General features: G+C 46.8%; 1 protein-coding gene across 3 annotated transcripts in view; it reads right to left on the minus strand.

Annotated features, from left to right (window-relative positions):
• dnmbp (dynamin binding protein) overlaps nt 1-23,932 on the minus strand; it is a 108,498-nt gene that overhangs the window by 57,330 nt on the left and 27,236 nt on the right. For all 3 annotated transcript variants that reach the window (XM_087998776.1, XM_087998774.1, XM_087998775.1), the window contains exons 2-3: nt 11,304-11,454; nt 4,218-4,340 (exon numbers count right to left, since the gene is read on the minus strand). In XM_087998776.1, the coding sequence (XP_087854902.1) occupies nt 4,218-4,340; nt 11,304-11,451 (271 nt within the window). In that variant the 5' untranslated portion in view covers nt 11,452-11,454. The remainder of the gene's footprint in view (nt 1-4,217; nt 4,341-11,303; nt 11,455-23,932) is intronic.

Here is a 23,932-nt window from a genome sequence, read left to right on the forward strand (position 1 = left end):
AACAGCCTAAAAGAGTTCTTGCCTCTACCACCTTTTCGGGTATGGTCTTGCAGGTACCCATCACCCTCTGGGCAGAATAGCTCTTCCTCAAATCCCCTCTAAACCTCCTGCACCTTTCCTCAAAAGGTTATTGATCCCTCTGCTGAAGGGGAAACAGTTTCTTCCTACCTACGCTGTCTGTGCCCCTCAGCTTCCTCCCCTCGGAAGAAAACCACTCCAGCCTCTCCATCAGCTAGTGTATAAACCGCTGAGGGGGATTAGATTGGGTGGGTGGTGGTGTGCAGATCAAGACGACACTGCCGTAAGAGTTGAGCCGGGGTGGTTTTCGATGGTATCCAAGAAGATTCCAAGGATCAAAAAAAATAGAAATTGCTGGAAGAGCTCAGCAGGTTCGGACCAATGACCCTTCCCTTTGGTTCTGAGTAAGGGTCACTGAATCCAAACCATCAACTGACTGCTCTGCACAGATGCTGCCAGACCTGCTGAGTTCTTCTAGCAACTTCTGCTTTTTTTCTGATTTACAGCATCTGCAGTTCTTTTAGTTTTATTAAGATCCTGAGAAGCATCTCTTCCCCTTCTTGCAAGAAGAAATATCTGGGAATCTAACTCCTGACAAAAGTATTGCATTCTGGGCTTTAAACTAGATCTTTCAAGACCGGGCTTGAGAGAGTTTGTCTTTTTTTCCTGTCGAGCCGGAGCAGATTCAGGGCTGATGGTCATCTCCATAATGATTATAGCACACCCTGGTCCGCTTATCCACTGGCCTCTGACTCCAGTGAGCAACACTTGGCACTGATCTCTCGCCTCTGTGAAAGGACAGTTACGTAGGAGGAAGAATACAGCAGCAGGAATAGTTTACAACCTCGGCCCTGCGTTTAGGGATCACATCATGCTCCAGATGAGTAAACTGGCCTTGGAGTGATGCCACAGCTGGGTGGGAGTGGACTGGGGGCTGTACAGTCACAATAGGGTCTGTGTCTCTCACAGTACCCAGACGATGCCAAGTTCCTTCAGATACAAAACAAGTCCACTGTGGAATGGGACCTCAGTTACACACAAACAAAAACAAACATAATGAGAGGCTGACAGAGGACGCCTCCCTCACACAGCGATTCAGTAAAAAAGTAACCTTCCAACCTTGTTTCACGGGACCTTGAATCATTGCATGCGACAGCTTGACGTTGTCTCCCTGATTCATTTCTTGGCAGGCACGTGGGTGGGGGAATCAGGGGAATTACAGACATCCCGTGCTCCAGTTATAGCTGGAGAAAGGCAATTACGATGCGATTAGGCAAGGTTTAGGGTGCATAGGATGGGGAAGGGAACTGCAGGGAATGGGCACAGTTGAAATGTGGAGCTTATTCAAGGACCAGCTACTGTGGGTCCTTGATTAATATGTACCATTAGGCAGGGAGGAAGTTTTCGAGTGTGGGAGCCATGATTTACTAAGAAAGTTGAATCCCTTATCAAGAGGAAGCCGGCGGCTATGTTAGGATGAGATGTGAAGGCTCATTTAGGGCGCTTGAGAGTTACAAGTTAGCCAGGAAAGACCCTAAAGCTTTCCATAGGTATATCAGGTATAAAAGAATGACTAGAGCAAGATTAAGGCCAATCAAGCATAACAGTGGAAGTCATGCATGGAGTCAGAGGAGATAGGGGAAGTACTAAATGAATATTTTGTCAGTATTCACACTAGAAAGAGACAATGTGGTCAAGGTGAATACTGAGACACAGACACAGGACGGGACTGAAGTTCACAAGGAGGAGGTGTTAGCAATTCTGGAAGTGTGAAAGTAGATAAGTCTCCTGAGCCAAATGGATTATCCTAGGATTTTCTGGAAGCCAAGGAAGAAATTGCTGAGCCCTTTGGCTTTGATCTTTATGTCATCATTGTCTACAGGAGTAGTGCCAGAAGAATGGAGGATAGCAATGTCGTTCCCTTGCTCAAGAAGGAGAGTAGAGACAACCCTGATAATTATAGACCTGTGAGCTTTACTTCGGTTGTGGGTAAAGTGTGGAAAAGGTTATAACGGTTATAACAGATAAGGAATAAGTTGATTAGGGATGGTCAACATTGTTCTGTGAAGGGTAGGCCTTTGCCTCACAACCTTAATGAGTGACCAAACAGGTAGATGAGGGTAAGCTGTTGATGTGGTGTATATGGATTTCAGTAAGGCATTTTATAAGATTCCCACGTAGACTATTGCACAAAATACGAAGGCATGGGTTTGAGGGTGATTTAGTGGTTTGGATCAGAAATTGGCTAGCTGAAAGAAGACAGAGGGTGGTGGTGGATGGGAAACATTCATCCTGGAGTTCAGTTACTAGTGGGGTACTGCAAGGATCTGTTTTGGGTCCACTGCTGTTTGTCTTTTATATAAGTGACCTGGAGGAGGGGATAGAAGGATGGGTTAGTAAATTTGCAGATGACACTAAGGTCAGTAGAGTTGTGGATATCAAGGAGGATGTTGTAGGTTACAGAGAGACATAGGTAAGCTGCAGAGCTGGGCTGAGAGGTGGCAAATGAAGTTTAATATGGACAAGTGTGAGGTGATTCACTTTGGAAGGAGCAACAGGAATGCAGAGTACAGGCCTAATGGTAAGATTCTTGGTCGTGTAGATGAGCAGAGAGATCTCAGTGCCCAGGTACATAGATCCCTGAAAGTTGCCACCCAGGTAGATAGGGTTAAGGCGGCATACGGTGCGTTAGCTTTTATTGGTAGAGGGATTGAGTTTCAGAACCATGAGACCATTCTGTAGCTGTACAAAACTCGGCCACATTTGGAGTATTGTGTACAGTTCCGGTCACCACATTATAGGAAGGATGTGGAAACTTTGGAAAGAGTTCAGAGGAGATTTACTAGCATGTTGCCTGGTATGGAGGGAAGGTCTTATGAGGAAAGGCTGAGGTACCTGGGCTGTTTTCGTTAGAATGGAGGGGTGACTTAAATTTGGACTTATAAAAGATAATCAGAGGGTTAGATAGGTTGGACAGCGAGCCTTTTTCCTCAGGATGGTGATAGCTAGCACGAGGGGACACAAGCTTTAAATTGCGGGGTGATAGATATAGGACAGATGGCAGAGGTAGTTTCTTTACTCAGAGAGAGTAGGGACATGGAACACACTGCCTGCAATAGTAGTAGACTCGCCAACTTTAAGACCATTTAAATGGTCAGTGGACAGGCAGATGGATGAGAATGAAACAGTGCAGGTTAGATGGGCTTCAGCTTGGTTCCACAGGTCGGTGCAACATCAAGAGCCAAAGGGCCTGTACTGCACTGTAATGTTCTATGTTCCATGTTAACTCAGTGGGTGGCACATTTACCTGTGAGTCAAACAAACAGTCATCAGCTCAAATCCCCACACTTTGAGAGTTGAGTACAAAACTCCCAGTTGACGTTCCCAGCGTGGGACTGAGGGAATGCAGCACAATCAGTGACTCTACTCGTCACACAGCATGCTAAACAGAGACCCTACCTACCCCCTGAGAGGGGGGCACAACACCCCATAACATGTACTTCAAAGGAGAGTGGGAACATTTCCCAGCATTTTGCCGAATACTCATCCCTCAACCTTTCGGTGTTAATGCTCCATCATTGGTGGCCATGCCTTCAGATTTGGAATACCCTCTCAAAAATCCCTCTCTTCTTCCTAAAGATACTTTAAAATCTTTCTGGCCCGGTCTCCAAGCACTTGTCCATATTCTATCACCTGGACCAGTGCAAATTGTCTGAATCAGAGAGAAAGGCCATTAACTATATGAAAATCACAGAATCCTACTGTGTAGAAACAGGCCCTTCGGCCCAACAACTCCACACCGACCCTCTGAAGAGTAACCCACCCAGACCCATTTCCCCCTAACCTAATGCAACTAACCCACACTTCCCTGAACACTATGGGGCAATCTAGCATGGCCACTCCACTGTACACTGCACATCCTTGGATTGTGGGAGGAAACTGGAGCACCCAGAAAAAGCCCTCGCAGACACAGGGAGCATGTGCAAACTACACACAGATAGTCACCCGTGGCTGGATTCGAACCTGGTGCTGAGAGGAAGCAGTGCTAACCAATGGGCTACCGTGCCACCCCAAAAGGTGCTACATAAATGTAACCTGCCATTGCTGCCATATTTGCCCCAGGTTATAATTCGTACAGATATCCGTCACTGTAGGGGGTTAATTTTCTCTTAAATAACCTGAAATATCACTACACTCACCACGTCGGAGAGACAGGTCGCTGCTGTTGGCTGCAGTGAAGTCATTAATGCAAACGCACAACCTCTCCCCTTGCTTAGTGTTCGGGATCGAGACAGTTTCCACAAAACTGCTGGGGAACTGCCCTAGAGAGGGGGGAAAAGAGAAGACAAGAGACACCACCATCAGACAAAACACAAACTTGTCCTCGTGCACACAACATGCAGGACAGCGTCTGCCCCAAATCACTGGCACAGGAGGTCAAAGTTTAAGGAGTTATCGGTCCAACTGCACATGGGGTTTAGTCCTAAATCAGGGACGGGCAGAAAGGGGAAATAAAACATTGAGTTCTGAAGAAGGGTCACGGGACCTGAAATGTTAACTCGGACTTCTCTCCACAGATGCTACCAGACCTGCTAAAATGTCTGATTTTGCTGTTGGTTAAAACGTTAACTGACTCAGTTTGAGGACAAAACCCAGAACCAAGGTGGTTCATAGCCCTAACTGGGAGGCTAAGCCAATCCCAGGAAACAAAATGAAAATTCCCAGGATAAAGGGCGATGGAGTGCAGACAGGTAAGGGGCATTGGCACCAAGATTCAGATTAGCTGTCATGTTAAATGGCAGAGCAGGCTAAAAGGGCTGAATTGCCTACTCCCCTTCCTAATTCCTATGTCCCCATGTTGTAAAATTGATGTGGTCCAAAATTGTACTGATTCACGTCAATAGTTAGGGGCGCATGACAGTAGTGACTCAAGTCTGAATCTGCGCTGTACGTGTCCTGGGAGTGTTTGAAGTGGACAGTGTAGAGAGCGCTTTTCCTCTCTTAACTGAAAGTAAAAAGTTTTATTTTCAGGTTAAAAATCACACAACACCAGATTATAGTCTAACAGGTTTATTTGGAAGTACTAGCTTTCAGAGCACTGCTCCTTCATCAGTAAATGAGTGGGACAGGATCCTAAGAATTTATTGATTGGTGACGGTGTCCTGGTGATATTCTCTGAAGCGCTCTGCAAGTAGGCGTCCTGTCTCCCCAATATAGGAGACACCGAATCAGGAGCGATGGATACAATAAATGACGTGTGGAAGTGCAGGTGAAACTTTGATGGATGTGAAAGGCTTCTTTGGGGCCTTGGACGGAGGTGAGGGGGGAGGTGTAGGCGCAGGTTTTGCAATTCCTGTAGTGGCAGGAGAAGGTGTTGGGGATGGGGGTGAGGACCTGAGAGGGAGTTGTGGAGGAATGGTCTTTACGGAAAGCAGATGGGGTGGGGAGGGAACTATATTTCTGGTGGTGGGGTCTGTTTGTAGGTGGCGGAAATGGCAGAGGATAATGTGATTTATGTGGAGCTTAGTGTGGTGGAAGGTGAGGACCAGGAGGGATCTGTCCTTGCTGCAGTTGGAAGGGTAGGGTTCAAGGGCTGAGGTGTGGGAAGTGGATGAGATGCGTTGGAGGGCATCATCAACTATGTGGGTGGGGAAATTGTGGTCTTTAAAGAAGGAGGCCATCTGCTGTTCTGTGGTGGAACTGGTCCTTCTGGGAGCAGATGCGGCAGAGGCGGAGGAATTGGGTAAAAGGGATAGCATTTTTACAGGAGGCAGGGTGGGAGGAGGTATAATCCAGGTAGTTGTGGGAGGCGGTGGGTTTGTAGAAAATGTCAGTGTTGAGTTGGTCACTGTTGAAGGAGGTGGAGAGGTCCAGGGAGGGAAGGACTGTGTCTGAGATGGTCCAGGTGAACTCAAGGTTGGGGTGGGATGTGTTGGTGAAGTTGATCAACTGTTCAACCTCATCGTGGGTGCACGAGGTGGTGCCAGTGCAGTCATCAATGTAGCGGAAGAAGAGGTGGGGAGCGGTGCCGATGTAACTACGGAAGATGGACTGCTCCATGTAACCGACAAAGAGATAGGCATAACTGGGGACCCATATGGGTGCCCATGGCTACCCCTTTCATCTGGAGGAAGAAGTGGGAGGATTGGAAGAAGAAATTGAGGGGGAGGACCAGTTCAGCCAAATGAATGAGTGTGTCAGTGGAAGGGTACTATTGGGGACGTCAGGAGAGGAAGAAACAAAGGGCTTACAGGCCCTGATCATGGCAAATTGAGGTGTATAGGGACTGGATTCCATGATGAAGATAAGGCATTGGGAGCCAGGGAAACGAAAGTCTTGGAGGTGGTGGAGGATATGGGTGTGTTCCGAACATCTGTGGGGGGGGGGGTCCTGAACTGGGGGGAAATAGGACAATATCCCCAACCGAACTCATCTTGGTATGCCAAGATGAGTTCGGTGGGGCAAGAGCAGACTGAGATGATGGGTTGGCCAGGGTAGTCAGGCTTGTGGATCTTGGGTAGGAGCTAAAACTGGGCAGCGTGGGGTTCCCGAACTATGAGGTAGGAAGCGGTGGGTGGGAGTTCGGTCTGGGAGATGAGGTAGTGGTTGAGAGGGCAGTAGGAGGAGATGTCTTCAAGTTAGTGCCTGGCTTCAGCAGTGTAGAGGTCAGTGCGTGAAACTACCACTACACCCCGCGCCCCTCCCCCCACCATCACCCGCATCCGCTGGTTTGATGGTCAGGTTGGGGTTAGTGCGGAGGGAGTGGAGGGCTGCGCATTGAGAGGGTGAGATGTTGGTATGTGTGAGGGAGTGGACAGGTTGAGGCGGTTAACGTCCCGGTGGCAGTTAGAAGTAAAGAGGCAGGACGCCCACTCACAGAGCGCTTCAGAGAACATCTCCGGGACATCCGCACCAACCAACCCCACTGCCCCATGGCCGAACACTTCAACTCCCCCTCCCACTTCCCCAAGGACATGCAGGTCCTGGGTCGCCTCCACTGCCACTCCCTTACATAGAACATTACAGCGCAGTACAGGCCCTTCGGCCCTCGATGTTGCGCGACCTGTCATACCAATCTGAAGCCCATCTAACCTACACCATTCCATGGACGTCCATATGCTTGTCCAATGACAACTTAAATGTACTTAAAGTTGCAGGCAAAGCAACTACCGTTGCAGGCAAAGCATTCCATACCATTACTACTCTGAGAAATGAAACTACCTCTGACATCTGTCTTATATCTATCACCCCTCAATTTAAAGCAATGCCCCCTCGTGCTCGCCATCACCATTCTTGGAAAAAGGCTCTCCTCTGATTATCTTGTACGTCTCTATTAAGTCACCTCTCAACCTTCTTCTCTCTAATGAAAACAGCCTCAAGTCCCTCAGCCTTTCCTCGTAAGACCTTCCCTCCATACCAGGCAACATCCTAGTAAATCTCCTCTGCATCCTTTCCAAAGCTTCCACATCCTTCTTATAATGCGGTGACCAGAACTGTACACAATACTCCAAGTGTGGCCACATCAGAGTTTCATACAGCGGCAGCGTAACCTCCTGGTTCCGGAACTCAATCCCTCTATTAATAAAAGCTAAAACACTGTATGCCTTCTTAACAACCTTGTCAACCTGGGTGGCAACTTTCAGGGACCTGTGTACATGGGCACCGAGATATCTCTGCTCATCTGCACTCCCAAGAATCTTACCATTAGCCCAGTACTTTGCATTCCAGTTACTCTGACCAAAGTGAATCACCTCTCACTTGTCCGCATTAAACTCCATTTGCCACCTCTCAGCCCAGCTCTGCCGCTTATCTATGTCTCTCTGTAACCTACACCATCCTTCGTCATTATCCACAACTCCACCGACCTTAGTATCATCTGCAAATTTACTATTATACCCTTCTACGCCCTCATCCAGGTCTTTTATAAAAATGACGAACAGCAGTGGACCCAACACTGACCCTTCTGGTACACCACTAGTAACTGGACTCCAAAATGAACATTTCCCATCAACCACCACCCTCTGTTTTCTTTCAGCAAGCCAATTACTGATCCAAACTGCTACATCTCCCACAATCCCATTCCTCCGCATTTTGTACAATAGCCTACTGTGGGGAACCTTATCGAACGCCTTGCTGAAATCTATATACACCACATCGACCGGTTTACTCTCATCTACCTGTTTGGTCACCTTCTCAAAGAACTAAATAAGGTTTGTAAGGCACAACCTACCCTTCACAAGACCATGCTGGCACTATTCCTGTCGACAATGACGATTTAAAGTTCAATGCCAAAGGTTCAGCAATCTCCTCCCTGGCTTCCCAGAGGATCCTAGGATAAATCCCATCCGGCCCAGGGGACTGATCTATTTTCACACTCTGCAGGATTTCTAAGACCTCTTCCTTGTGAACCTCAATCCCACCCAGTCTAGTAGCCTGTATCTCCGTATTCTCCTCAACAACATTGTCGTTTTCTAGAGTGAATACTGTCGAAAGATATTCATTTAGTGCTTCCCCTATCTCCTCTGAATCCACACACAACTTCCCACTACTATCCTTGATTGGCCCTAATCTTACTCTCGTCATTCTTTTATTCCTTAAATACCTATACAAAGCCTTAGGGTTTACCCTGATCCTATCCGCCAACAACTTCTCATGTCTCCTCCTGGTTCTTCTGAGCTCTCAATTTAGGTCTTTCCTGGCTACCTTGTAACCCTCAAGCCCCTAACTGAGCCTTCACATCTCATCCTAACATAAGCCTTCTTCTTCCTCTTGACCAGAGATTCCACTTCCGTCGTAGACCACAGCTCCCGTGCTTTACAGCTTCCTCCCTGCCTGACAGGTACATACTTATCTAGGTACACAGGAGCTTTTCCTTGAATAAGCTCCACATTTCTAATGTGCCCATCCCCTGCAGTTTCCTTCCCCAACCTATGCTTCCTAAATCTTGCCTAATCGCATCGTAATTGCCTTTCCCCCAGCTGTATACACCTATCCCTTTCTATAACTAAAGTAAACATAACAGAATTATGATCGCTATCACCAAAGTGCTCACCTACTCCAAGTCTAATACCTGGCCAGGTTCATTACCCAGTACTAAATCTAATGTAGCTTCGCCCCTTGTTGGCCTGTCTACATACTATATCTCACCCGACATCTGGAGGAAGAACGCCTTATCTTCCACCTTGGGACCCTCCAACCCCACAGCACCAATGTGGATTTCACCAGTTTCTTCATTTCCTCCCCCCACCCCCCCCCCCCCCAATCTCATCCCAGTTCCAACCTTCCAACTCGGCACCACCCTCATGACCTGTCCAACTTCGTTCCCACCTATCTGCTTCACCCTCCTCTCCGGCCCATCACCTTCACCCCCCCCCCCCCCCCCTCCAACTACCTATCGTATTGTCAGCTATCTTCACCACAGCCCCACACACCTCCCTCCCATTTCTCTCTCCACCCCCAAGGCTCAGCCTCATTCCTAATGAAGGCCTCTTGCCTGAAATGTCGACTCTCCTGCTCCTCGGATGCTGCCTGACTTGTTGTGCTTTTCCAGCACCACCCTCTCGACTCTAATCTCCAGTCCTCACTTTTGCCTTGACGGGGACAGTGTCAAGGACTTTAAACTTTCAGTTTGAGAGTAAAGGGAGCTTTACTTTCAGGTTGTAAAGAGTGGAAGGAGTTTCACTCTGTATCTAACCACATACCATCTCTCTCCAGGGAGGGCTCGATGGGGACATTGTCAAAGGAGCTTTACTTTCCGTTTACTTTCCATTTAAAAAGAGTAGAGGAAGTTTTCATTTTACTTCAAAATAAAGAGAGGCAGCTATGCTCTACATTTAACCCCATTCAGTATTGTCTTGGGAAATCATTGATAGGGACAGTACCAAGGGAGCTTTACTTTTAGTTTGCAAGAGTAAAGATGGTTTTACTTTCAGGTTGAAATAGCAGAGCGAACTTTAGCCTGTATCAAACCCTGTGCTGTCCCTCTCCAGGGAGTGTTGGGTGACAGCTGAGTGAGCTTTACTTTCGCTTTAAAAGAGTAGATAAAGCTTCACTCGGTATTTATGCGTGGCAAGGGGATTCCCAGGACAGATCCAGCAATGATAACTGTCCCATCTCAGGGAGCAGGTTTCCAGGGTTGATATTTGGTCTATTTTCCCCGAGATGGAGAGGAAACACGGGTTTGCCAGGTCACACACAAGAAACAAAAAAGGAAAATGCTCCAAAGAAGCATTTATCCAAACACAGACTTTCGAGGATTCCAATAGATAGCATTCACCCTCAGTGAGGTGTTACCCTTAGCACATGACCATTACATCAGTTCACGATCTGTTACTGCGGGATGTGAAAAGGGGTGGAGAAAGGAGGGAAGAGATACTGAGTGAGCCACTCCCTTTTTTCAGTTCTGTCTTGGCATCTCAGCATCGCTGGATGGACCAGTATTTATAGTCTGTCCATAGTTTACCCTTCAGAAGGTCGTGGCGAACTATTGTGGGACACACAGTGACATCAAGCGGGGAGTTCTGGGGCTTTGACCCAACCACGCTGAAGGGACGATGACATATTTCCAAGTCAGGATGGTGAGGGGCTTGGAGGGGGAGCTTGCAGGTGGTGGTGTTCCCATGTATCTGCTGCTCCTGCCACTTCTAAACAGAAGTGTTCGTGGGTTTGGATGGAGCCTTGGTGAATTTCTGCAGTGCCTCTTGTAGATAGGAGCAGCAGTGTGTACTGAGTGTTGATGGTGGAGGGTGCGGATGCTGGAGGATGTGGTGCCGATCAATTGGGCTGCTTTGTCCTGGATGGTGTCAAGCTTAAGTGTTGTTGGAGCTGCACCCATCCAGGCAGTGCTAGAGTATTCTATCACATTCTGACATGTGCCTTGTTGATGGTCAACAGGCTTCAGGGAGACGGGAGGTAGGTTACTCGCTGCAGGATTCTGAGTCTCTAACACATTACTGTACCCACAGTACTGATAGGGCAGGTCTAGTTCAATGTGTAGTTAACAGTAATCCCCAGGATGTCGATAGTTGGGGATTCAGTGACTTTAATGCCATTGTAGGTGAAGGCGGTGATAATTGGAGATGGTCATTACCTGGAAGTTGGTGTGGTACGAATATTCAGGGCAAAGGCAGGGAAATGTTCAGAGAAAGGTTGGTTGTAATGCAGTTGTTATATTTGAGAAGAGCACTAAGGGTCTGAACAGGGCCGAAGTGCTACGCCGGTCTCAAATAAATGGCGAGGGATTGGGAGGGGGGGGGGGATCCAGACCAAGTTGCTAATACACTTACCCGTCACGCCATCTTTCTTCCCCAGCAGCCAGAACTCATCAAGCACACTCAACACCTCAATGACATCACCCCCAAATATGGGCAGCTCCTCCGAGACACTGGGCAGGAAATCGAAGACTGCTCGGACCAGGGAGCCAGGTTCCATCATGGCCTGTAAAGCAACAAAACCAACATCAATTCCAGAAATTCGTAGCAGATCAAACTGAGAGCACAGGAGTTTAATATCCCCACATCTCAGACCTGGTATGGCTGGGCCCTGATGACAAGAGCAGTGCCAGAGAGCAAGGGCAGGGAGCAGGGCTAGTCAGTGTACGATAGAGGAAAGAGAGGCAGCAAAGAGAGACATACATTGAGGAAAGAAAAGGTAATTCTCTTCCATAATTCTTGTGCTCACAACCAACAGCATATCCCAAAGCCCTGTGCAGCCAATGACATATTTTTGCCTTGCGTTCTCCATTGTAGTGGAGAAACAAGGCAGGTATTTTGTGCATAGCAAGATCCCACCAGCTGCCATATAATGGTGGCGGCCATGTAGGTGAGTTTTGGCTGAGGCATAAATAACAGCCAGCACACCTAGGGGAACTCCTCTGGCTCTGTATGAGATTTTGACGACGGAATACATCACATCCCTGAAAGCGAGACAGAGCCGGCTCCCCCAGCAAAGTCTGGCAGCGATATCCAGTGCAGAGGACAACGTTCAGCATCAGTTTCGTATGTGGGGGTGCACCGTAAGGGGACAAGAGCTGAGTGTTCCCCACCATGGGGGGCTTTCACTCACTTTTTGGCAGCATTTCCAATGCTGGAATTTATATCTCAGACCATAGTGCTGTTCCAGCCGCAACAACCCCTCAGAGCCGCCAAGACAGGAACTCTCAGCTCTGCAAACGCACTTGCTCTGACCCAGCTTCCTGCCCCCGTCCAGGGGAGTTACCGGAGCTGAAAACACACCAAACAGGACAACACTTTGTCAGAGGACGCACTGTCTTCCTCCCAGGAGATGATACTGGCGACGGATCGCCTGCCAATTCTTCTGAAACCTTCCTCCTTGATCATTAGTTTTATATTTAACCCATTCCAATCCTGGCCCACCCCCATCAGTCCAAGCCTTTTTCTTTCCTTCTCTCCCTCCACTCCACCCCTTCCCATTCTGGTTCCTCCTCCTCGCACACAGTCTTTTCCTCTTTCCCCCCCCCCCCCCACAGCTGCAAACCCCACTCTCTAGAGACAGACCCCGGACAGTGTTGGTCATTGGACCACCTGCGGGTGCCCAGCCGACTGGCCCACCAAGTGAGGCCGTGACTGTGCCCACAATGAGCTGCTCTCCCTCAGGTTCAGGGTGAGAGTCCGAAAACGGAGGGCCCAAGGAGCCATTGGGGGGAGATTAAAATCATGGACGTGCAAGAATCCAGAACTGGAGGGGCGCAGAAAAAGAGGATGAGAATTTTGGTGTTATGTTTGGGGTGGGGTGGGCTTGGAGATCAGTTAGAATCACATGGGGGTTAAAGGTATCATTAAAAGTCAGATACTCTTACCAACCCATATGGTTGCTTCCTCTCATTAGAGACGGGGATGACTGATGGTGGTTTAACCTGAGGGTCACCACACCTCAGGTGAGGCAAGACGTCGAGAAGGAGAGTCCCTCATGGTCACCTCAGCTGGTGTGGGAATTGAGCCCCCGCTGTTGGTGTCAATCTGCATTGCAAACCAGCCGTCCAGCCAGCTGAGCTAACATGTGACACACAGAGACCGTGGTGAGGGTGCTCTGCTGGTCCGCAGGCAGACGAGGGTAAGTGCACGTACATACACATGTACACACACACGTACACACACAGACTGGCCCGAGCATCCCACTAAGCACAGCCTGCTCAGTCAAATTCACAACAACCTCTGCATTCAGTCAGATTCAGAAATCTCAATCATTACAGTGCAGAAGATGATAGTCCCAACTCATCCTCTCCAAAGGAGCAATAAATTTACTGCCCCTCCCTCCACCTTATCCCCACACTCCTCCTTAGATATTTAAAATATTTAGACAACATGGAAAAATTTGTAGCGCAGAGAGAGGCCATTCTGTCCGTCACGTCAGCAACAGCCTCCAACTGACCCACCCAGCCTCGTGCTACTTTCCAACAGCTTACAGCCATTGAGGTTTGTGTCTCGGCTAACTCTTTCAGGCAGCGACTACCACATTCTGATCACTCTGTGGGATAGGGACCTTTTGCTCATCTCTGCCCTGATCCTTCCACTAATCACTGATCTCTCTGCTCAGGTGATTAGGCCCTTCCCGTCCACTCTCTCCAACCTCTCCTCAGCCTCCTTTGTTCCAAGTCGGACCACCTCAACCTGTCCAAGTATTCCACATAGCTACGATTTTTCAGTTCTGGCAACATCTCTGTAAATCTCCTTTGTACCCTCTCCAGGGCTATTACACCATCTGGGAGGACTGCAGAAGCTGGTGAGTCAGAGTTAAAAAGTGTGGCACTGGAAAAGCACAGGTCAGGAGAGGTGAGGTCATGGAAGAGGGGGCAGTAGGAGGTGGTGTCTGAGAGTTGGCACCTGGCTTCAGCGATTGAGGGGTGAGGTGAAGCCATTCCTGATGAAGGGCTTATGCCCGAAACATCGATTCTCCTGCTCCTCGGATGCTACCTGACCTGCTGTGCTTTTCCATCACCACACTTTTCAACTATTACACCCTCCCTCTGGTGAGGGGACCAAAACTACACAGCGTACTCAAGCTGTGGCCAAACTGAATGACCCAGTGTAACCTCACGGAGACAAAGCTGGTATAATGCCTAGTGGTATTATTGAGAGACTATTAATCCAGAAACTCGGCTAATATTCTAGGGTTCAGGTTCAAATATTGAATTCAATAAAGAAAATAGAATTAAGAATCAAATGATGACCATGAATCCATTGTTGATGGTCAGGAAAAACCCTTCTCATTCATTGCCATCCTTACCGCTTTGGTCTATATGTGACTCCAGACCCACAGCAAGGTGGTAGAGTCCTAACTGCCCTCTGGGCATTTGAGGGATGGGCAAAAAATACTGGCCTAGCAAGAGATACACACAACCCGTGAGTACATGAAAAGGAAAACTCCCTTCTCTCAATCTACACTTTGGCTAACAATGGGGAGGATTCCATTTACCTTGTGCACCATGTATTGACCGGGTAAACCAGCTTCAGTGATCTGTAGACATTGAATCCAAGTCCCTCACTTCCTTGATAACTCTCCATATTCTGCCATTTACTGTTCATGTTTTTGCCTTGTCTGACCTCCCCAAATGCATCACCTCAGGCCCCTCTGGGTTGAATTCCATTTCCCACTTTCCCACCCACCTGAAAATCCATTCGAACCCTCCTGCTGTTACAAGACTTCAACATATATTATTATTGAGAACTTGGGTTCCAGTGGAAGAGAAAATAGTTTGAGATTCTCAAGTTTTTGGCAAAGTGTCTCAGAGATAGCCACTAACTGAAGAAAATAGCATTGAGTTGATGCACGGAGACTTGTCTAAAGGTAACCTATTACAGCTGGGCCAGCTGATCACCAAAAGCTTTAATGTGGAGATAGGGGGAGATCTCCTCACTTGAGGCTGGACTATCCAAAAGGGTATTGTTGGGAGAAAAGGGAAGACCATTCAGCTATAAGATATAGGAGCAGAATTAGGCCATTCAGTCCATCAGGTCTGCTCCACTATTCAATCATGGTTGATACATTTCTCTTCCATTTCTTACCTTCGCCTATAACCATTGACTCCTAAACTAAATCAAGAACCTCTTGGTCTTAATTACACTCAATGTCTTGGTCTCCACAGCATTCTGCAGCAATGAATTCTCCAGATTCACCACCCTCTGGATGAAGAAATTCCTCATTTCAGTTTTAACAGATTGCCCCTTCACTAGGAGGCTGTACCCTAACGTGCTCGTTTCTTCTATTGGGGGAAACATCTTCTCCATGTCCTCTGCATTCAGGTCTCTCAATCAGATCCCCCACCCTTCTAAACTCCATCAAGTACAGACCCACAGGCCTCCACCACTCCTCATATGTCAAGCCCTTCATTTCCAAGACCGTTCTTGTAAACCTCCTCTGAACGCCTTCCAACCCCACCACTTTTTTCCCCTTTATTCATTCACGGGATGTGGGCTTCACTGGCTAGGCAGTATTTATGCCCATCCCTAATTGCCCAGAGGGCAGCTAAGAGTCAACCACATTGCTGTGGGTCAGGAGTCACATGCAGCCTAGGTAAGGGTGACAGTTTCCTCCCCTAAAGGATATTAGTGAACCAAGTAGGTTTTTTTTCCCCAACAATCGACAATGGATTCACACTCTTCATTCCAATTTTTTTTTAAATTGAATTCAAATTCCACCATCTGCTATGGTGGGGTTCAAACCCAGGTCCCCACAACATTATCTGGGTCTCTGAATTAACGGTCCAGTGGTAATGCCACCAAGACCATCACATCCTTCCTGAGATACAGGGCCCAAAACAGTTCTCAACATTCCAAATGCAGTCTGACGAGAGCCTTCTACAGCCTCAGCAATACATCTCTGCTCTTATATTCCAGCCTCTCAAAAAATGAATGCTAACGTTGCATTTGACTTCCTAACTACCAATTGAACTGACAGGCTAACCTTAAGAGAATCCTAAATGAGGACTCCCTGGTCCCTTTGTGCTTCAGATTTCCATAGCCTTTCCTTGTTTAGAAAATAATCTAGACCTTTTTTTTCTGCCAAAGTGCATAACCTCACATTTTCCCATATTGTATTGCATCTGCCACTTCTTTGCCCACTCTCCTGGTCTGTCCAAGGCCTTCTGCAGCTTCCCTCCTTCCTCGACACCATCTGTCCCTCCAGCTATCTTTGCGTTACCTGCATACCTATGCAACATCACTCAGTTCCTTTGTCCAGATCATTAATACATAACATGAATAGTTGTGATCCCAACACAGAACCAAGGAACTCCATTACTCACCGACTGCCAACCTGAAAAATAAACCCTTTATTCCCAGACTCTGTCTTCCGCCAGTCAGCCAATCCTCTGTTTATACCAATACTGTGTCCCTACTACAATGGGCTCTTATCTGACTCAGCAGCCTCCTATGCAGCATCTTGTCAAAGGCCTTCTGGAAATCCAAATAAATCACCTCCAATGTCTCTCCTTTGTCTAACTTGCTTGTTACTTCCTCAAAGAATTCCAACAGATTTGACAGGCATGATCTCCCTTTGACAAAGCTGTGCTGACTCAGCCCTATTTTACTCTGCAAACTCATCCTTAATAATGGATTCTAAAATCTTACCAAAGATGGAGGTCAGGCTAACCAGCCTATAATTTCCCTTGATTTGGAGATGCCGGGGTTGGACTGGGGTGTACAAAGGTTAAAAATCACAGCACCAGGTTATAGTCCAACAGGTTTAATTGGAAGCACACTAGCTTTCGGAGCGACGCTCCTTCATCAGGTGGTTGTGGAGGGCTCGATCGTAACACAGAATGTATAGCAAAAATTTGCAGTGTGATGTAACTGAAATTATACATTGAAGAATTGATTGTCTGTTAAGCCTTTCATCTGTTAGAATACAGTGATAGTTTCACTTCTTTCATGTGTAAATCACAAAACCCGTTTTTTTAGAAGTTGCATTCTCAGGTTAGCTGTTAACAATGGTGATAGCTAGACAATATGTTGAAGGTGTTAGCCCCTGTGTTCTCTGTCTATGACCTGATGTTTAGATTGTTATCTCACTTTTTAGATTAGAATCAGAGTTTTACATAAATTCATGCAGTTTTTGAGCAAAGTGCAATGTAACTCTGCAAGTACAAATTCACCACACAAAATATATGTGTGCATGTGGGTCTTTGTCTGTCTGTGTGTCTGTCTGTCTGGGGTGGGGGTTGTGAGTGTGAGAGAGAGTGTGTGCGCGTGTGCGCGCGTGCGTGTGTGTGTGTGTGTGTGTGTGTGTGTGTGTGTGTGAGTCTGTGAGGGGGTGCATGTGTGGGAGTGTGTATGTCTATAAGGGGGTGTGTGGGTGTCTGTGTGCGGGTCTGTGTGTACCTGTGTCCGCGTGAATTTGTACTTGCAGAGTTACATTGCACTTTGCTCAAAAACTGCATGAATTTATGTAAAACTCTGATCTCACTTTTTAGATTAGAATCAATCTAAACAGCATGGCATAGGCAGAGAACACAGGGGGCTAACACCTTCAACATACTGTCTAGCTATCACCATTGTTAACAGCTAACCTGAGAATGCAACTTTTTAAAAAAAGGTTTTGTGATTTACACATGAAAGAAGTGAAACTATCATGGTATTCCAACAGATGAAAGGCTTAACAGACAATCAATTTTTCAATGTATAATTTCAGTTACATCACACTGCAAATATTTGCTATAAATTTTGTGTTACGATCGAGCCCTCCACAATCACCTGATGAAAGAGCGTCGCTCCGAAAGCTAGTGTGCTTCCAATTAAACCTGTTGAACTATAACCTGGTGTTGTGTGATTTTTAATTTTATAATTTCCCCTCTTGTGCATCTTTCCCTTCTGAAAGGCAGGTGTTATTATTTGTCATTTTCCAGTCATCTGGCACGTTCCCGGACTCCAGTGATTCCTGAAAGATTACCACCAATGCCTCCACAATCTCAACTATCTCCTTCAGAACTCTGGGGTGTCGCCCATCCAGTTCAAATGATTTATTCAGACTTTTCAACTTCTCCAGCACCTTCTCCTTAATGAAAGCCACTCCACTCCCTCTGGCAGGTTAATATGCTGCTGGTGTATTCACCCTGAAGATTGATTGAAGGTATCTCTTCAGTTCCACCACCATTGCTTTGCGCCCCATTACTATCTCTCTTGCCTAATTTTCCAGCAATGTACATTTTTGTCTCTCTCAAAAACAAAGCTCTTGCAATCTTCTTTTACATCACTATCCAGCTTATTTCACTTTCCCTTTTATTGCTTTTTAGTTGCCCTCTGCTGTTTTTTTTTTAAATTGCTTCCCACTTATCTTCACCACATTGAAGGCTTTCTCTTGCATTTCACACTGTCTGACTTCCCCAATCAGCATGGCTCCCCTTAAGTAGGTTTCCTCTTCCTCGGGATGAATTTCTGCTGTGCCTCTCGTGTTACCGCCAGGAACTCCTGCCATTGCTGCTCCACTGTCTTCCCCACTAGGCTCTCCTTCCTTGTGAAGGGCTTATGCCCGAAACGTCGATTCTCCTGCTCCTCGGATGCTGCCTGACCTGCTGTGTTTTCCCAACAACACACTCTCGACTCTGATCTCCAGCATCTGCAGTCCTCACTTTCTTCCACTTCCAGTCAACTCTGGCCAGCTCCTCCCTCACATTTTTGTAGTTACTTTTTACTCAACTGAAGTACCACTACATCTGATTCCAGCATCCCTCCTCTCAAACTGCAAAGTGAATTCCATCATATTATAGCCATTGCCTCTTATGGGCTCCTTTACCTTAAATTCCCTAATCAAATCTGACTTGTTACACGTCACTAAATCCTGAATTGCCTGTTCCCTTTTGGGCTGTATCAGCAGCTGCTCCAAACAAAAAAATCTCAGACATTCCTGGAATTCCTTTTCTTGGGCTCTGCTACCGACCTGAACTTTCACAGTCCACCTGCATATTAAAGTCCCCCATGATAATTGTAATAGTGCCTTCCTTGCATACCTTTTCTGTCTCCTGATTTATTTTCTGCCCCACATCCTGACTGTGACAGGGCCTGTACATAACTCCCATCAGGATCTTTTTCCCTTTTCAGTTTCTCAATTCTGTCCAGATTCTATGCCTTCTGACCCTATTATCACTTCTTGATATCAACTGAATTCCATTTCTTACTGATAAGGACAAGCAGAGAGGGCAGGGCTGCCTTTCGATAGGACGTGCATCTGTAGATATTTAGTTCCCAATCCTTATCCCCTAGCAGCCAAGTCTGTGACCCCAAAATATTGTAGCCAACAATGAAACTTACCTTGTTGCATATAGTGAGCGCTGTTAAGGATAACAGTGCTGCATTGATTAGATTAGTTTACTTAGTGTGGAAACAGGCCCTTCGGCCCAACAAGTCCAAACCGACCCTCCGAACAGCAACCCACCCAGACCCATTCCCCTACATTAACCCCTTCACCTAACACTACGGGCAATTTAACATGGCCAATTCACCTAACCTGCACATCTTTGGTCTGTGGGAGGAAACCGGAGCAGCCGGAGGAAACCCACGCAAACATGGGGAGAATGTGCAAACTCCAAACAGACACTTGCCTGAGGCAGGAATTGAACCCGGATCTCTGGTGCTGTGAGACAGCAGTGCTAACCACTGTGCCACCGTGCCGCCCCTTCCCTGCTGTGCCTGAAGTTAGGTTCCTGACCCTTTCCATCATGTGTCCTAATACTGGTTGTGAAAACTTTAATAATCTCTGCTGAGCCCTCCTTCCTTTTAAAGTCCTTATCACTGTCTTAATTAGCCTGTCCACTATGACCCTGGTTTAGGTGCAGCCCACTTTTTTCTTTCTGATGTTTGCAATGAAATCGTTCCAACTGTCGTTATCTAGTGCGATGCAGTTTATGCTCCTCTTTAGTATCATAACTTATAGAACATTACAGCGCAGTACAGGCCCTTTGGCCCTCGATGTTGCGCCAACCTTTGGAACAAATCTGAAGCTCATCTAACCTACATGATTCCATTATGATCCATATAGAATATTAACATTTTTCAAATATTCTAAAAGTAAAATTATGTTCTTTTCTTAAAAGTATATTGGCAGACTTTAGTTAATATGTTCAGTGAGTGACCACCACGGAAAACAAAAAGAAAAGTAAAACTCAGTGTATTAGACCAGGTCTCACTATGCAATCAGACTTGTCCAGCATTACCATCTTCGGGAATCATAACACTGCAGTCATTTTCACCATCAACACATGGCAACTTTTGTGACACCTGTAAACATCTTGGATCATGCACTTAGATCCAAATCAGTAAAGCAAGGGAGTTCTGGTACTCTGTTGAAAGGTGTGTTGCTGGAAAAGCGCAGCAGGAGCAGGAGAATCGATGTTTCGGGCATAAGCCCTTCTTCAGGTATGAGGCTGGTGTGCCAAGCGGGCTGAAATAAAAGGTTGGGGGGGGGGGGGAAGAGAAAAAAAGAGAGTGTGTTTGGGGGAGAAGCGCTGGGAATACGATAGGTGGAAGGAGGTGAGGGTGAGAGGCCAGAGAGGTGGTGGGGGCGGAGAGGCCGGGAAGATGATTGCAGGTCAAGAGGGCGGTGCTGAATCCGGGGGACTGAGATAAGGTGGGGGGTGGGGAGAAAATGAGGAAGCTGGAGAAATCTACATTCATCCTGTGTGGTTGGAGGGTGCCTAGGCATCACGTGGCCAGGGTCTGGCGATGGAGGTGGCCAAGAACCTGCATGCCCTTGGCAGAGCGGGAGGGAGTGTTAAAGTGTTCAGCTACAGGGCGGTTGGGTTGGTTGGTGGGGGTGTCCCAGAGGTGTTGCCTGAAACATTCCACAAGTAGGCGGCCTGTCTCCTCAATATAGAGGAGGCCACATCGGGTGCAGTGGATACGTAAATGATGTATGTGGAGGTGCAGGTGAATTTGCGACGGATATGGAAGGATCCATTGGGGCCTTGGAGGGAGGTGAGGGGGGAGGTGTGGGCGCAAGTTTTGCACTTCTTGCGGTTGCAGGGGAAGGTGCCGGGAGTGGAGGTTGGGTTGGTGGGGGGTGTGGACTTGATGAGGGAGTCGCGGAGGTACTCTGGTACTCTGCAAAACACTCTGGGAATAGCCTTTCAATAACAGAAACAATAATTAACAATTACCCTTTGCCTCATTGGCGGGAATCAATTCTACTTCCAACTTGCTACATTCCCCTGGATTCCATAGCATGATATTTTGTTTCAAGCCAAGCTGTAATGTGACACATCAAAAGTCTTGCTAAAAATCCATGTGGACCACATCAAATCATCAATCTCTTTGTTACTTTCTCAAAAGATTTAGTCAAGTTAGTCAGGAACAATCATTTCTTAACAATTCAGTGCTGACTGTCCCGGATTAATCCAATATTTTCAAAGTCACAGTTTATTGTTACTCTTGGCACTGATTTCAATAACTTGCTCACTGCGAACATGAGGCTGACTGCCCTGTAATGATTCACTCCATTCTTAAAGAAAGGTACATCAGCAAATCTCCAACACTCATTCACCACTCTCCACTGGAGGATCCCTCCCACCCCACCAATATCTGACAGTCAGTTAATGGCTCCCTTCATGAATAGGCAAATTACACAGGCCTTTCTACTGTGTCTCAGTCTGCATAAACACCCACTGACTGACCTGATTAGAAAGCAGCCCTGTTGTGGTGTCCCCAAACCTCTGACTATTCAGCTTGTGAGTGAAAGAATGATTAGGGGAGACCACATGACGTGGATAGATTTAAGTTGGGATTGTTCTCCACTGAGAGAAAATTTGATAGAGGTTTTCAAACACATGAGCAGGCTGGGTAGAGTAGAGTGGGAGAAACCATTTCTATTCATAAAAGAGACGAGAGTGAGACAGTATTGGTTTAAAGTGATGTGCAAATGAAGCAGGACTGATGAAGGAGAAAACTTTCACACAGGGAGTAGGGTGTGGAATGCCCTGCCTAGAAACATTGTGGAAGCAGGTTCAATAGAGGCATTCAGGAGGTCATTGATGATTATTTGGATAGAGATAATGTGCAATGGTATGGGTAGGAAACAGGAGATTGGCACCAGGTAATGAGGCTTGTTTGTCGAGCCAATGCAGGCACAATGGGCTGATGGTCTCCTTTTGTGTCATAACACTCCTATGATTCCATATTTGATCGCTGCTCTGTATGGAGTGAGCTGACCTGACTGCTATGACTGAGCTGGGCCTAAACAACCACCATTCTGGTATTAACTGACTTGCAAACCACTTCCCGCAGTCTCCCCCCTCTCCATCTTTGATCACATCCCAGCTTAGAACCTGGCAAGGTCTCCAAGTTTCTCCAATTCTAACTTCTTGCATATCCTCAAATTTTATTACTCTACACCTGCACCTTCATTTCCCGGAGGCTCCAAACTCTCGAATTCCTCTCGGAGCCTCTACCCTCTTCCCTTAAAGAAACTCCTTGAAAACAAAAGCTTGTTTGATAACTATCCTATGAAGAATTTCATGATATGTTACTCCATTTAAGGCATTACATAATGCTCACTGTCACAATCATATTTCTATTGGATAACTGGCAAGGGAATGATTGGTATCAATGAGAGATCAGTCTACAGTCAGAGCAGTGTGCACCATCTATGGGAAGCATGGCTATATCTAACCAAGGTTCCATAGGCAGCACGGTGGCTCAGTTGTTAGCACTACAGCCTCACAGCACCAGGGTCCCAGGTTCAATTCCAGCCTCGGGTGATTGTCTGTGTGGAGTTTGCACGTTCTCCCTGTGTCTGCATGGGTTTCCTCCCACAGTCCAAAGATGTGCAGGTCAGGTGAATTGGCCATGCTAAATTGCCCACAGTGTTAGGGTGCATTAGTCAGAGAGAAATGGGTTACTCTTCGGAGGGGCGGTGTTGACTGGTTGGGCTGAAGGGCCTGTTTCCACACTGCAGGGAATCAAATCCAAATCTTCAAAACCCATGATTACTACCACCTAGAAGGACAAGAGCAACAGATAAATGGCTACTCGCTCCTCTCCAAGTCACTCACCATCCAGAGTTAAAACAAGGGCCTTTGTTCCTCTAGTGTCCCTGGGTCCTGAAACTGCCTCCATGACAACACCAAGGGTCTACCTACACCCCAAAAGATGCAACAGACATTCAAGTGATTGGCAATAAATGGATGCTTTTTATTTGTTCTTGGCAAGAATATGTAATTGACAAGATGAGGGGTGAGAAAGACAGAGTCAGTGTTTGACAGAGCATTCTTGAACTGATTTTTAGATTTTTTTTGCCACGTGTTGCCAAGTAACAAGCATTTGTTGAGTTGAAGCTTATAACTGAAACCATATTCATGTTGCAATAGGGCAACTCAACCCTGGTGGAGAGAGCACAAACACATGAGGAGATCTCATTAATTCTGCCTCTGCAAGATCTCATTATCATCTTCTCCTGGAAGACTGGTTTGTGTCAGCGCCCACTTCTACTTTGTTGGTGGATGCCTGGAGAGGAAGGGGGAAGTAGAATTGAGTCGGAGCATTGTTCATTTCGAACAGAAACCCTGGAAAGGTGGCACACAAACTGGTCGATACTGTAAATCATGGTCTGATCCTAAAAAAAAAAGGGAGGATTCTTCAATCTGGGATATGGAATAATATCCAGAGATAGAACCTGCAAAAACAGCATTTCCCCCAATATTGACAGATTGGAGAAGCATGTCTGGGTGAAGAAAGGAGGGGAACATAAGTGGAAAATGCATTTTTTTAACCTCTTTCCGACACTGCATTAATATCTCGCTTGGAATAGTGTCCGAACTGAGTGGAAGTTAGTGCTTATATCGGAATCAGTGAAAAGGGATGGAGAAAGATTTTGAGCAGTGATGTCAGTACACAAATCATCTCAAAACATTGGCATTTACTGGACCAACTCTCCACACCCAACTCACATTCCACCAATTCCCTGCTGCATT

This window comes from Chiloscyllium plagiosum, unplaced genomic scaffold (genome assembly GCF_037043375.1).
Source record: "Chiloscyllium plagiosum isolate Xiang-an unplaced genomic scaffold, Cpla_swu_hap1 HiC_scaffold_22, whole genome shotgun sequence".
Taxonomy (NCBI): Eukaryota; Metazoa; Chordata; class Chondrichthyes; order Orectolobiformes; family Hemiscylliidae; genus Chiloscyllium; species Chiloscyllium plagiosum.